Source organism: Pygocentrus nattereri, chromosome 3, assembly GCF_015220715.1.
Source record: "Pygocentrus nattereri isolate fPygNat1 chromosome 3, fPygNat1.pri, whole genome shotgun sequence".
Taxonomy (NCBI): domain Eukaryota; kingdom Metazoa; phylum Chordata; class Actinopteri; order Characiformes; family Serrasalmidae; genus Pygocentrus; species Pygocentrus nattereri.
In genome coordinates this window covers 13813933-13828622 of record NC_051213.1, presented here as the reverse complement: position 1 = coordinate 13828622, position 14690 = coordinate 13813933, and the positions used below count along the sequence as shown (strand labels likewise).

Below are 14690 nucleotides of genomic sequence, written 5' to 3'. Positions count from 1 at the left end.
TCTTATGATGCATTTGTACTGCTCTAGTGTGGCAACACGCCTCAATGGAACCCATTCATTTTCTGTTGGATGTGTTGGTCCTGTCAAACATGTCCACACGGTGTGTAATACATACTACTCTGACCTTCTGATTATCAAAAAGTCTGGACATTACTTGCTTAAGTACTGATGTAGCAAGACTAAATTGACCCTATATTTTAATTATGTTTATTTTATTAAAACAAGGAATTAAACATTCTGAGTTGTCACTAGCAAAATATTCATAACCCTAACAAAACTATCAAATGTTTCTGTAGGGACAGTTTTAGCTGATTTTGAACATAACTTTGAACACAGCCTTGAACACAAACAAAATCATAATGTTTTTCCATTAAAACAAAGAAAAGGTTTATTTAATAGGTGAAAATCTTTTTGATACTGATGGTTTTTAATGTTGCACACTGATTTTCAGACATTGGGAGCCATTTACCTAAAATCATTGAGATTTAATTACTTACCATCTGAGTAACAGGGATGCAGTCTGACTTCCTGCTCTAAAATGAACTAAAGCCCTGTGTGTTTCAGTAGTAACAAGAAAACATAGAACAGCATTTTTTAAATGATTTTTTAATTTACAAATTAAGCTCATGATAAATCCAAATTTATAACTTTAAAATAAATCAGTAGGATCTTCAATACTTTTATATTTCAAAATATGCAAAAAAATAAATCAAATCAATTTCACAAGTTTAGTGATTTAGGGGGTTTGGGTTTGGGACAAGCACCTCCTTTAATTTACCTGACTCTCAAAGAAAAAACACTGGAACTATAGTATGAACCGTATGTCCTGAGGCTTTGAGGAAATGACCATAACCAGCTTATATAACAAATGTCTGCTCTGCTGTCTCTCATGGTTCTATGAGTTAGAGATTAGGCAACTTGCAAACATATGCTATTCTTAAACAAATCAGCAAGAGATGAGATGGTTTATGATGGTTTATAGATTATGATTTTATGCTCTTGCTCTTACTTGTCAAATAAAGTCTTGGCTCTAAACTGTTTTTTATTTACTTGCCATGATGCAAAAGTGGAAAATCACTATATTTCTATGTTCCTCTGTTTAATCTTACTGGGCAGTATTTGTTCTAGAAATCCTCATGATACCAAAATTGCCTGTGTTGGGGCCCTCAGAATCTAAACCTTCAAAACAAGCTCACACGAAATTGTCTTACTGTAAATAAGTGCAGTTTTCTTTTTAATATGTGACACATCTGCACACAAGGCATGATAAACAGTACAAGCTCTCTATAAAACTAGTCTTACCTACTGGGCTCTGAAGTGAAATGGAGGAAGAATGGTAGAGTTTGGTGAAGTTTCCTTCTGCATTCAGATAAGACTGTATCTGATGCCAGAGCACACTGAGACCGCAGGCTTTTGTGGAATCTGTTGTTTGGTTGTCTATGCCTTGGCTGGATGTATTTGCCTCTAATCATATCAGCATTTCCTATTTTGTTCTGACCACTATGTGAATGTTATCAATTTCCTTCAATTTTACACTCGAGTATTTGCCCAATATCTTCAGACAGGCTTTCTTGCACCAAATGTGTTGTTTTGTCTAACTAAAAGGAAAGACCCAAACAGCTGATGGGTCATATATTACTACATTGAACAAAGGTTTGTACAGTCCAGCTTTATTTAGAATCGGCCCTGCAGAGACCTTTTTTAAGTGTTTCATTAACACATATAACGCAAAAATATGATATTATATTCCATATAGTACTTTTCAAAAGTCAGAGACTACCCTTCAATTATTTAACTTCCAGTCAAAACAGCCATAAAAATAATTAAATTTTTTTGGTGTGTAATGTAGTTACACTTTGCCTTTATAACCTCTTTTTGCCTCTTTTCAGGGGACTTGCTTCCAGTTTTTCAAAGAAACTTAGAGGGATTTTTTTCAGTGCTTCCTGTATACACTGCAAAAGTCTTAGTAGTTGTACTTTCAGCTTTTCACAGTCCAAGTAATCTTGAATTTACATTCACTGACATTGAGGTCTGGACTTTGGGGAGGTCAATCCATTGTTCTAAGGACACCGACAATGTCTTTCTTTGATTTGCAAATTTTCTTCTTTTTATCTGTTTCCTTTACTCAGTAACAGCTTCTAGAGAGCTACACATGCTTTTAGACTTGAGTTGTCTTCTCACAGTGCACAGAAACCACTGTTGATTTTTCACCTGTGGAAGTGCTGTTTATCTGGTGGTGACAGTTTTGGTGGTCTACAAGGTTAGATGGCTGATAGGAGTCCCATTTTCTGTCTTATAATCATACCTCCAGTTGTGGAAACTACTGTTTTTTTTTTTTAACATATGTTGATTTTCCACATTATGCAAGTGGATTATCTTATATCTAATCTCAGAAATATCTCCTGGAAAAAAACAAAACAAAAACAAACTTGTACACAGTGATTATTTTTTAAAATTAAATAAGTGAAGGGTCTTTTGCACCATACTGTATATGGTTTCTAACAATGATTCTTTTTTTTTTTTTTGCAACGTCAATGAAAATCTAATAGAAATGTATTTAAATGCTGCATCAAAATAACTCTTATGTGTTGCCTATTTAAATTGGGTTATTATGTTTTTCTTGACTCAGTGATAAAGGTCAATAAAACACAAGGGAGAATGCAACAGGCACTTCCTTATGCCCAGTGCTGTATAAGCTCTGAATCGTGGCACTGTGCTCCATGTTGTCCTTGGACAGAGAGCAGCCTAAAGCCTCAGTGGCTATTGCTGCCCTATGCATGTGGACCCTCTCTTATTTACTGTACAAATAATTAAGCAGTTATTACTGTCTGGGAGCTTCAGAGATCTTTATTAGGGATTAGGGTGGAAGTGAACATGATGTTAATGCTGAGATCCCTACTTACCAACCACATTACCATTTCACCTGGGGCAATGGAGACTGCTTATTTTACACATGCTTGTCAGAATCTGTGACTAGAGTCCTGTTGACTGAATTGCTAAAGTCCTGGTGGCTGAGTTATTTATGTACGCAAACTAATTAGCATCACTCAAAAAGTAGTGTATAATGGAGATGAGTGATTCATCGCTTCAGCTTATTAATACCTTCCTTCCTTCGGGCTGGTTGAACCTTGTGAAATGTCTAGGTGTTCCATGGTTTTATGATGCCAGTAGAGGTTGCTCAGAACCTCAAAGCTGAAAACAAGCAAGAAATGAAATGTGTTTCTGAGCTGTCTGTGTCCTGAAGCAAGCCGCTGTACAGCACTGTGGCTTTGCCTGCCTCGCTGACTCATTCTGCAAACAACGGGCTAAATGATTCACACTCCCATCCAGCCAGTCCTCCATTTTGGTAGGATCAAGATGTGATAAACAGACCAGAGTAAACCAGGAAGTTAGGTTCATGAGTTAGGATAAATGTGAGCTCCAGTTGTGAGAAAAAGAAAAACTGAACCCTTTGGAATTGGTTTGGAGTTCTGGATGAATTGGTCCTAAAATGATCTGATCTTTGTCTTCATGATAATAAATAAAGACAGTCTTATTTTAAAGGGACACACCATTTTGTAGTGTTGTATCTTTATTACAAATGAAACAATCAATGCCACTGATGGATAATATATGAGCTTCCAGCATAATGACATTTTGGGAAAAAGTGCAGTGAATATCGGATGTTCCAGTCCAATTCAGGATGGACTGCTATTTTAAAAATATAATTTTCTGTTTTTATCAACGCTCAAGAGCCCCTTAGAGTTAAAACTGTGAAACATGTTGTTTACTAGCTTTATCAAATGAATATTACACTGAACTCTAAGCAAAACTTTCAGTGGTGTTTAGAGGGTACTGCTATTTGCAAATGAAAGAAATTCAGCTATGTTGCTATTTCTCATAGGAGCCTGCATATTTAAGTTTAATGTAACTGAAAAAGGGTGATCTTCAAGAGAGGAGGCCACTGATGAAGCCATATTGATACCTGTCTCATGTTTTCTCAAGACCCCCTGTATATTCCACAGCTCCAGTGGTTTGAATGGTTTGTGTTAGACAAATATTGAACTTTTTGGTCCTTGCAGATTGCAAAGCACTGCATACCTCCACCAATACCTCATCTCAGCTGTGAAGCATGGTGGAGGGAGGCTTATAGTGTGGAGATGCTTTAATGTATGAATGCATAGGTTTCCTGCACACGTTGAGATATTTCGGTAATGTTCAGAATGTCAATACAATACAATATCAATATCAATACAACAGTATTTTGTGGATAATGTTTGTGGCAGTACATGTACTGACACAACCATAACTGTTTTTATCCATGTATGAATTACCTTTACTCAAGGGTGTATGCTTGAGACTGATAATGCATGAAAGTCTGAAAGTGCAATATAAGTATTTACAGCATGTGCATGCATGTGCTTTAATCGTTAGTGCTGTGCTCTTTATCTTTAGTGAACTGAACAGGAGAAGGGAGCAGTTTCTGTGCATCACAATCAGGAGAAACTGATATTAAGGCTTTTGTGTTAATTTTCAGTTGTGCATTTGAGTTTAGTTTCACTTTTCATAATGTCACTTTCATAGATAGAATGTTATAAATAGGTGTAGATCTTAATCAAAGGTTTTATCATTTTCTATTGTAGCTTTAATTTCCAAATTTATTGTAAACATTGACAAGATATGTCAGTTGTGCATCTGATGTTGTGCATCATTGTGTTATATTGTAACATTTGTCTTGTGGTATGTATTGTACCATGAAGTTGTTGCCAATACCCAGCCGAACTTGTATTAGTTCAGGTTCAGGCTATTGAAGTTCAGGTGTCTGCCCAGCAAAATGTTAGGACATCTGTCTGTGATCTAAAACATAAAAGAATTTGGGTAATGCAACATCACAATGATTCAAAACGCAAGAGTAAATCAACAACAGATCAGGTAAAACTCTGTATGTAGTTTAGAGTGGGCAAGTCAGAGTCCTGACCTTAATTCCCCTCAAATAATGTAATGTGATCTGAAGCAGGTCATTTAACCAAAACATACTGAATATATACATCAGCTTTGCATAGAGGAATTTGAAATGGGCCAAATACCTTCTAATCACTGTGCAGGACTCATCAGCTACAGCAAGTATTTGATTGAGGTCGTTGCCAATAAAGGAGACTCTACAAGTAATTAAATAAGAGTTCAAACACCTTTCCCATAGTGTCATTGATTATTTTGTTCAGTAAGCATATGACACTGTAAAATGGGTATTTCATTTGTTACATATCTATCTGAGCCATTCATGGAGTAATTCAGATCATTCCAAAGGGTTCATAAAGTTTTATTACATACATTTAACTATTTTTTTTTTATTGCTAAATGGTTTTGTCATGTCACAACATACAACTCATACATCCATCTATTCAGCCTACATCAGGTTGGCCCCATCAACTTACATTAAAGTTATAAGTCAGACTGGACTGGTTTTCTGCTTTTTGAATGAGACATAATACAGGACAACCAATCACAACAGAGATCACTTGCATATATCTTAAAGGTACAGTAACAACAACAACCTGTTAAAATAAAAGAAATGAGGGCAAGTTGTAAAATGGTCGAGTAAAAATGATACATTATGACACAAGTGTTCTAAGTGGACCTCAGGAAAAGAAAAAAATATAAGAAATGTGTAGAACATTTATGTAGAACCCAAAAAATAGCTAGACTAGACAATCTTGCAACATGACGCACAGTATATCACCCTTGAGCTGTAGCTTCACTGCTTTGCTCTACTTGTTATGTGATGATCTGGAAAGTAATAGCTCAAGTTTTAACTTATTTAATTTTAATTTTGGAAACCTACACATATGAGTATTAAAGAAAATTTGGCAGATTAAATACTGGCTAATATTACCATTTAGCCTCAGAAAGCGTCCTTACTTTCACTTCATTTCCAAGGCTGACTGGAAACAAGCTGTAGAGCTGGAAGGGCAATTATGTGCAGATTATTTCTCCCTGGGGATGCTCCCTGTTTGAATATGGTCAGGGAATGGCCGTTGTTATGATTATGCATGTCACTGTTGACAGCGGAACGAGTGGTGGCCTGACATCCATAAGCCAAATTGTTGAATTAGTCTATGAATCCTATTAGCTGTATTTCCACATCTAAGAAAGCGATCAGGTTTCAAGCAGATTGGTAGGAAGAGGAGGAAGGTCAGGCAGTAACAGTTCACTCTCAGTGCTGACATGCTTTATCCAGAAGTCATTACATTGATTCATATTATACTGGAACCAGTTACTTACAGTAATAAGATCCCACATAATAACAGCACAGAAAGTCAAATTTAAAGTCTAGGACAAAGATCCACAATTTGCATTTTAGTTTCATTGCACTCAGAAGTAACTGAATAAGAAGTCTTAAGAGTAATAGCTGAATTATAACCATGCAGTTTAAAGGATTAAATCAGCAACAGGCTAAGCAAGAGGTAAACACTCTCACCAAAACAGTTTCAGTTGCCTTTAGAACTAAATGCTGGTAACCATCTTGATGGTCCTTTTCTTCCTTGGCCTGGAGAACTTCAAATCCAGTTTTTCCATAAACAATCTAAAAGTTTGAGTCGTCAGATCACAGTATGTTTCCACTGTGTCTCAATGCATTTCCGATGAGTTTGAGCCCAGAGAAGTTGGCAGTGTTTCTGGATGTTGTTGACCTATGACTTCTGCTGTGAATAGTAGTCTTAACTTGCATTTGTGCAACAGACTGTGTTTATTGACAATGGTTTATAATGTATTCCTAAGCCTATATGGTCATATTCATCACAGAAGTATTACAGTGCCATATGAGGGATTGAAGGTCACAGGCATTCATTTGTGGTTTTTAGCATTCCCTTTTAATTTCTCTTGATACTATGAATCTTTTGATGTTATTATACAGTGTAGAGAAGTACTTAGAACCATTGTAATAACTTTGCTCAAGAATGCTATTTTTAAACTTTACATTTTTCCAACTGTCCTAATGTTTTTGGAATTTGGTTTCCTATGAGTTCCATCGTTTTTTTAGAGGTTCCATTTAAATTAATGAATTTACCACACTCTGTATGTATATATCAATATGCTGCCCTAGCTTGCTAGTGTAGTTGTTCCTTGTAGGTTTTTATCCATGAATCAAGTACCTTATTTTCTCATTCTTCGACCCCTGATTGACCTCCAGAGGAGTCTTTGGCCCTTGACCTGAAAAGGGGCCTAGGGGTGCTCATAACTTTCCTTCCCTACAGCATGCAATGCTTCAGCCATGTTTAGTGTAACTGAAGACCCTGAGAACATCAGTGGAGGAGACTGGGAGAGGCCACTGGAAGTGGAAGGTTGGGGGTGGCTGTATCACCAGGCAGCAAGGAGGCTGGCACCAGCTTTAGTGTGCTGACGTGGTGGGCTCCACAAATGAATGCTTTGAGAGGAACACCCAGTCTCTTGGCATTGCATAAATAAAATGTAGCTGATTTCAGAGAAATGCTATCTATTTGCACTCAGGCCCCATGAACCGAGCCACATTATTTTGCCTGTGTGTGGTGCACATGATATGTCCTGAGAATATGAAAAATATATTAGGAATACCTTATAAAGTATAAAAAAATACTGCTTTACTGTAAAGCAGGACTGTGACTTTCATTTGACAAGAAGCTTGGTAAGATACAATCTGCAGAGTTAATGGAATAGAGTTTTTATAATATTTTGAGGAAAAGATTTTTGGGCAGCACTTTACTGGAGGCAGCATTCACAAGACCATGTGAAACCTATAGAAGCCTTTCATGACAGTTGACAAAAACATACAGTTGTACAGGTGCTCCTGAAAAAATGACATTATGTTGATTTGAAAATAAGTATACATTTAGATTCAACATTAAAAAAGCCCTGCCCTGCGACGGACTGGCGACCTGTCCAGGGTGTATCCTACCTTTCACCCAATGACCGCTGGGATCGGCTCCAGCACTCAAAAGGTCTTTAATTTTTTGCGTACAACTGTACATAAACATCGGTAAAGATTTATTTCAATAAGCATCAGTTGTCATTAAGGCTGGTTTTGTCATCTCACTTCAGTACATGTTATAGGAATGGACATGTTGGATTAAGCCTTTATAAATGTCTGTATATATATATATATATATCCAGTTGACTGTGAAAGACTTATGTAGGTGTGGTGTAGCGTTATGAGTGCTGCTCTTCAGTGACGTGTTACCGATTTTTGCCATCTTTAAGATCTATCTAGCTTACACACTATACACAGATCAGCTGCTGAATCTTCTCAGATGCGCTGGGGTTGATGACGGGCCATTCTCATTGCGGATCTCTCTGAGAGAAAAGATTGGGTTACACGATGGCCAGAAGGCCAGCTGGACCTTTGAAATGCGTTTAGTTGCAAATTCAGTGCTACACAATTAAAGCTCCCTCATCATGCCGACCTGTTACGATGCCCACATTTTCTTGGTGAGTTTCCGGTATTTTCCATGCCTTCTCTGGCCTACCAATGAGAAAAGCTGATGATTTTTAGCAGATGCAGTAGTGGATTTGGCATGCCTGATAATGTGGGCACACATGCCTTCACAGAACTCTTAATTACATGCTAATGGTCAAGAAATGTCTTCGGTGGTGGAGGTGCACACACAGAAACATTACCTTTACAATGAGTGACAAATTAACCGAAGCTAGAGCTTTGGCTTTTTTGTTAAATGGGAGCAGATTTGAGTTAAAACTCTTCTTAAGGTGACTTGGCAGTTAACAGCTGTTAAACAGAAACATTTTAGACTATCAGGTTATGTAGATGATTCGACTGAACTGTTTAGAGTTGAATACATATTTAGGGCTTTTAACTGATTTGGACTTTTGCTTCAAAGGACACTATAACTTAATTTAGTAAATTTAATTATAATTAAATTATTGAACATTCAATTTTGTAATTACTAACAAAATTCATAACACCACCAAAACTTTACTTAATGTTTCATTGGTGACTGTCTCAGTAGTGAGAATTTTAACTTAAAAATACTAGTTAGTACGTGACCAGTAAACACGGCTTTGAACAGTTGTTCACACATTACATTTTACATTTACGGCATTTGGCTGACGCTCTTATCCAGAGCGACTTACAATTTGATTATTTTTACACAGATAGGCGAAGGCGGTGTTATGAGTATTGCCCAAGGACCCTTATTGGTATAGTGTAGGGTGTTTGCCAAGGTGGGGATTGAACCCCAGTCTACAGCATAGAAGGCAGAGTTGTTACCCACTACACTAACCAACCACCATATTTTTGACACATGTCAAAAATATCCTTCATGCAAACACAAATATGTTTTCTAATTGCAGAAAACATTTTTCAGTAGTGACGATTCTTGAAGTTACACACTGATTTTCAGACTTCAGGACACAGAAGAGAAGGTCAAGCATGTAATCTTACTTCCTGCTCTAAAATGCAGGGGTGTGGCTAAAATAAGGCCCCGCCTATAGAATAAACAATGCCAAAGCATTTTTTTTAACAAAATTGTTGTTTAAATGTAAAAATGAAATACATTTAAACCTTTGTACTTCACAACAAAAAAGGAAGCACAAGTTGACATTAAGGGTTAGTGTTTGGAATAGCCGCCTCCCATTAGAATTTTTTTTTTATTATTATTATTATTATTACGGTCTCCGTTAATAATAGTTTTTAAAAAAAATCTTAACATAATCCTTAAGATTAATCTAAGGTACAAATGCATAATTGTTTTTGTAAATTCTGTAAAATGGTCCAAAGCACAAAAGTTTTTTTTCTAATGATTTCCATTCACTCCTAATTAGAATTCAATGAAATTGTTCATTATGAGTTAACTATTAAAGTGTTTTTGCAGATATAAAATACTTTTTTCTTTTTGTTCCAAAGTAAAATATTCACCACTGTTTATTTTTAGCTCAAGAAAAATGCACATACACCAACAGTATTCAAATAACTGTTAAACTGAATCTGTGTAGGAATGTGCTGGGAACATTTACAGGTCAGTTTAGATTGTTTTTATAAAAGATCTCGTGCTTCGGGTTGTTTGTACAATTTCATCTTGGCCGTGCTGAAAGCAGCAGATCCTCTCTACGTTTCTCTATTTGAGTGCTGGAGCTCCTCCATTGCATGCTGGAGAGGTGGAGGTATTGTTGGTATCATCTGCAGATCTTAGGTCCAAATGATGCAGTGGGGATCCATCAGACTGTTCATTATCCCCTGCTGATGTCTTGCGTGCAGTGCCAGCCGATGACTATTTCAAACCTCAACAGTATCCACTCACAGTCATCAAATAGAAACCCAACTCCTGCACAAACAAAAGTTCAACCATTGAATAAATGTAGGAATTATAAGTGGTCAGCACCTTCTAAAAACAAACCCAAAACACACGTTTCGCGTCCAGCCAACATTATTCTGGGTCTCGTTTTGGACTTTTGGACTTTTGCTTGCACTGTGAACTTTATCAGGTTTTGTTCTCTGAATTCTCTTTATGGGCCAAAGGTGCCCAGTTAACTCACCCACCACACTATCTTCATCCCAAATCAGTGCCATCTGCATGGCCTACGTTTTGCCAACTCACACTTTTCTCTTTATTAGCATGCTGAGATGAAAGGAGACCTAAACCAATAGTGTGAACTGTTTAGATACCAGGAGGCATCTTTTAAAGAGGCTGCACTAAATGGACCAATCACAGCACTCATTTATTATTATTTTCTTCAGAGTATGTCAACTAGTGGCGTCTGCCGCTTATTAAATTTTATGTAGCAAACATAGTGTACTTCAAAGTGGCTGAACTGATGCTAGTTGGCAGTGTTTCCCTTTGAAAGCAGGAGTTCATGTGGAGCGAGCCTTATGTGTATCCAAACATTTGTTTAGCATTGTATGCAGCCCAACAGCAACAGGGAGAAAACAGATTTACTGCTTAGGCTTTTGGTGAAGGGCTTTTCAATCGATGATCTTTTTTGTTTTTGTTTGAGCTTTTTCATCTTCCTCACATTCTTTTTAAAGGAGGGACTTGTTAATAACTTGTACCAATAGTTAAATAATAAAAAAAAAAGTCAAGTAAAAACATCTTAATTACATCTTAAAATTGTATTAACTCATCATGGTATTGTTGCAAGAATATTAGAATAATAATCTAAATCTAAAATGCTTTTTTTTATCAGCAAATATTTTAAATGCTTCAAAAATAATGCCAGAACCAAGCCAAAATATCTACAAATGAGATGCTTCCAGTAGATAAACTTACTTAAAACAAATAAAAACATTGAGAAATGTGTTGAAAATCATATGATATTCTTAAAATAATTTAATTATGAGAAATATAGGATATATTCACCACATTTAAACTGTTTTCACTTGCCAAGATATAGTGTTTGCAGTGTAGCTCTACGTAGCATTACAAAGAAATAAATAAATACATTTTTAACAATTAGCCAATACTGATATGATGCTGATGTCAGTTAGCGAGTGCATTATCATACTGCTGAGCTATTATGAAACATGTTTTCATGAGTAACCCTGCTGTGGCTTCTCCTGTGGTGTTCTGAAATGAACCCTGTTTGTCGTCGCAGCCCGTTCATTCACTGTGTATAACTCATCCCAGGCTGCTGAACGGTGCTGTGGTTTATGGGACTCTGAGCTCCTATCAGCTTTGTAATGCACTCCAGTTTTCAAAAAGACCCTCTTCTCTTAACCCACAGCCGTGTAACCTAACCTTCACTATGTAAACCCTTTATAGATCTGAAAACGAGGCCCTTTGCAGCTGAAGGGTGCCTTAACAGACCCGGCTAGTATGAAACAAGTGGAGATTCAGTTTTCAGAAGGGAAACGTGCAGCTCTTTAAAGAGAGATCGGTCTGAGGATTGGATGGATTGGTTTCATTAAACCCGTTCGTGAGCCAGGGGACTCGAGCTGGGCAAACTGCGAAAACGCTGCAGCTCACTGAAGTGCGGAAATGAGAACCAGACGGGCTAGTGCTTTAACCAAGGACACTAGGAATCACAGGCTTTTATTGTGGGACAGGACGTTTTTGTGTGCATCGATATGTGTGTGTGTTTAAGAATTACTGCTGCTCATTGTTGCATTAAATAACCTTTCATCTGACATCGTTTGGCTCAAGGAGGGATTATGTGATTCAAATATGCTGGTATTTTTACACACAGTACTGTGCAGAGACCACCCTTCCTTTATTTAATGCCCAGACATTATGTAATTCAATTTACTTATACTATTACATATAATATAGATTAGGAAAAAAATATTATATGTTAAATATAATGTACTCTACTTGCATAAAGAGAGTTCCAAACTGAAAATGGGATTCCTAATAACCGTGCAAGACCTGGTAGGCCACCAAAACTGTTGTTATTAGATAAACAAAGCTTTCATCTTTGAGAGAGAGGAGAAAATCTAACTCCATGCTTGTTTTAGATCTGAAAACATCCACAACTTTCACTGTGAGAAGACAACACTGAAAGAATGAGTAGCTGACAAAATGCTGTTACTGAGAAAAAGGAATTAGACAAACTAGACACATTTGGAATGAGCATGAATAATATATATATGAATGATGGTTTATTCTTTAAAAGTCTTTAAAAGGCCAGGACCTGCAATCATGCCCAAAGTTTCATTACACACTGCTATAACTCAATAATAGCTCAGCCAGTTTGCATTAAAGTCTCTGTAGTCACTGAAAAATAAGCCTTACTGTGTCATAAGCCTGGTATTTTAAGGGGTTAATTTCAAAAGGTTTAAAGAGACGATGTACAGAATCATTTGTGGAAGTATACAGTGTCTGGAATAATGTATTGACTACAAATTATAATCTAAACAGTAACATCAGATGATGGCATGATATAAACCCAGTGTGCTTTGTGGGCATGTTAAAACAGTCCTTTATAAAGGTCTGATACTGCTGCATTTAAAAGGTGATGTTGAAGTTCACTGTGCAAAAATGACCTCAGCGAACATGTCTGTGTTTGCTTACAGTGTCCGGGGGGCGGATGCGGGTAATGGCATCCGAGTTTTCATCCCAGACATTGGCATGTTCATCGCTGGTCTGGTTTCATGGCTCCTCTGCCGCAGTCTAGAGAAGCCTCCAGTGAAGGACATCTCACAGCTTAACACAGACTTTGAAACGGACAACCAGGTGAGCACATGCAGCTTTAACTCTTAGTTGTTTTCTTTTGTAACATTACTCAAATGTAACTACCAATGTAACCATTACAACATTGGGTTCCAATTTATGTTAAGTGCTCTAATAACTGTGTAACTACATTTGAACAACATATGCAACAACAGTGTAATTAATGACTTAGTCACTGTTACAGATGGATTACAGACGTACACCTTATGTAATTAAATGGGTATCAACTTCAGTTGTTATATAGGTACAATGCAATTACAGAGTGGTAATTATAGAATGGTAATTAATGTGATGCGATTAGGTTACCTTGTTACACAGTAATTATGTAAAAAAATATACTTCTGATCTGTAGTGTATCAAAATGAGTATAATATGTACATGAGGCAAAACTGAAGTTAATACACATGTGTAATTACACAGGCTAGACCTGTTTTTTATACAATCTGACACAGTGTTGGGTCTCACTTAATATTAAGTGTCTCTAGTAACTGTCAGGTTACACATCAGTAACATTGTTTAAACTATTAGTCATTACAGTTTTGATGTGTTCATATGTTACTGATGTGTAACTGCACAGTTACTAGAGACACTTAATATGAAGTGAGACCCAACATTGTGTCAGATTGTATAAAAGTTTATTGTTTTGTCTTGTTGTGAGAGAGCAGCACTCTCACTGCTCAGTACACCCTGACCTGCCACCGGAAGAGGGACAGTGAGTCATGTCTCATGTCTCACACACACCCACACACACACACACATATACACACTCACAAATATATACACACATGGATACACACATATGTATTCATTGTTTTATTTTTATCATATTGTGTCTTTTTAAATTGACAGCTCTACAATTTAGCAATTTTGCAATGTTTAACATTTTAAGATGAATTATTATATATTTTTTTAATTCCTAGAATTGAATGAGTTCACCTCTTAAATCGTTGATGTTCTGTCTAAAAATCTTTGGCAAGCTTTTGCAATACAAATGTAGCATATTTGTCATGCTAATAAAGCAGCTTAAATTGAAATTGACGAGCTGAATCAGAATAAGGGTCACTTTATTTCACCAGTTATGTAACACATGCAAGGAATTTGCCTTGTTGAGTGCACACGTGTATCACATGTAACATACTAAACAGACCAGACAAGAAAATTGATTTTTGACGAATGTTCAAAAATAAAATACAAGACAATACGAATAAAAAATAATAAACAGCCATAACTGCCAACTGAAGCTGCTACTGGAGCCTATCCCAGCAGTCATCAGGCAAAGTATATATGTTTATGTATAATAAATATTATAGAATTTTATTAACATTTGCAAAACTTCAACATCTGTATAGTTCTGCAAATAAGCATTATGTTACAGAAGAGGGACTGTAATACCGTAGGGAGGATGGCTTGATGTAGTTTAAGTTTAAAAGGTTTATGTTAGCATGTTAGCGTCTGGCTCGAGCATTAAATTAGGACAGCAGCTGAAATTTCAGATTCTGATCTCTCAGCAGAATTTCTCTATTTGTTTCAATGAACTATGAGTTCTTAAAAATCTATCAC

At 36.5% G+C, this 14690-nt stretch overlaps 1 protein-coding gene across 2 annotated transcripts in view; it reads left to right on the top strand.

Annotated features, from left to right (window-relative positions):
- The window catches only part of LOC108431241 (piezo-type mechanosensitive ion channel component 2), a 143376-nt gene that overhangs the window by 59292 nt on the left and 69394 nt on the right, over positions 1 to 14690 (top strand). For both annotated transcript variants that reach the window (XM_017704263.2, XM_037536789.1), the window contains exon 5: positions 12974 to 13133. In XM_017704263.2, coding sequence (XP_017559752.1) covers positions 12974 to 13133 — 160 coding nt within the window. The remainder of the gene's footprint in view (positions 1 to 12973; positions 13134 to 14690) is intronic.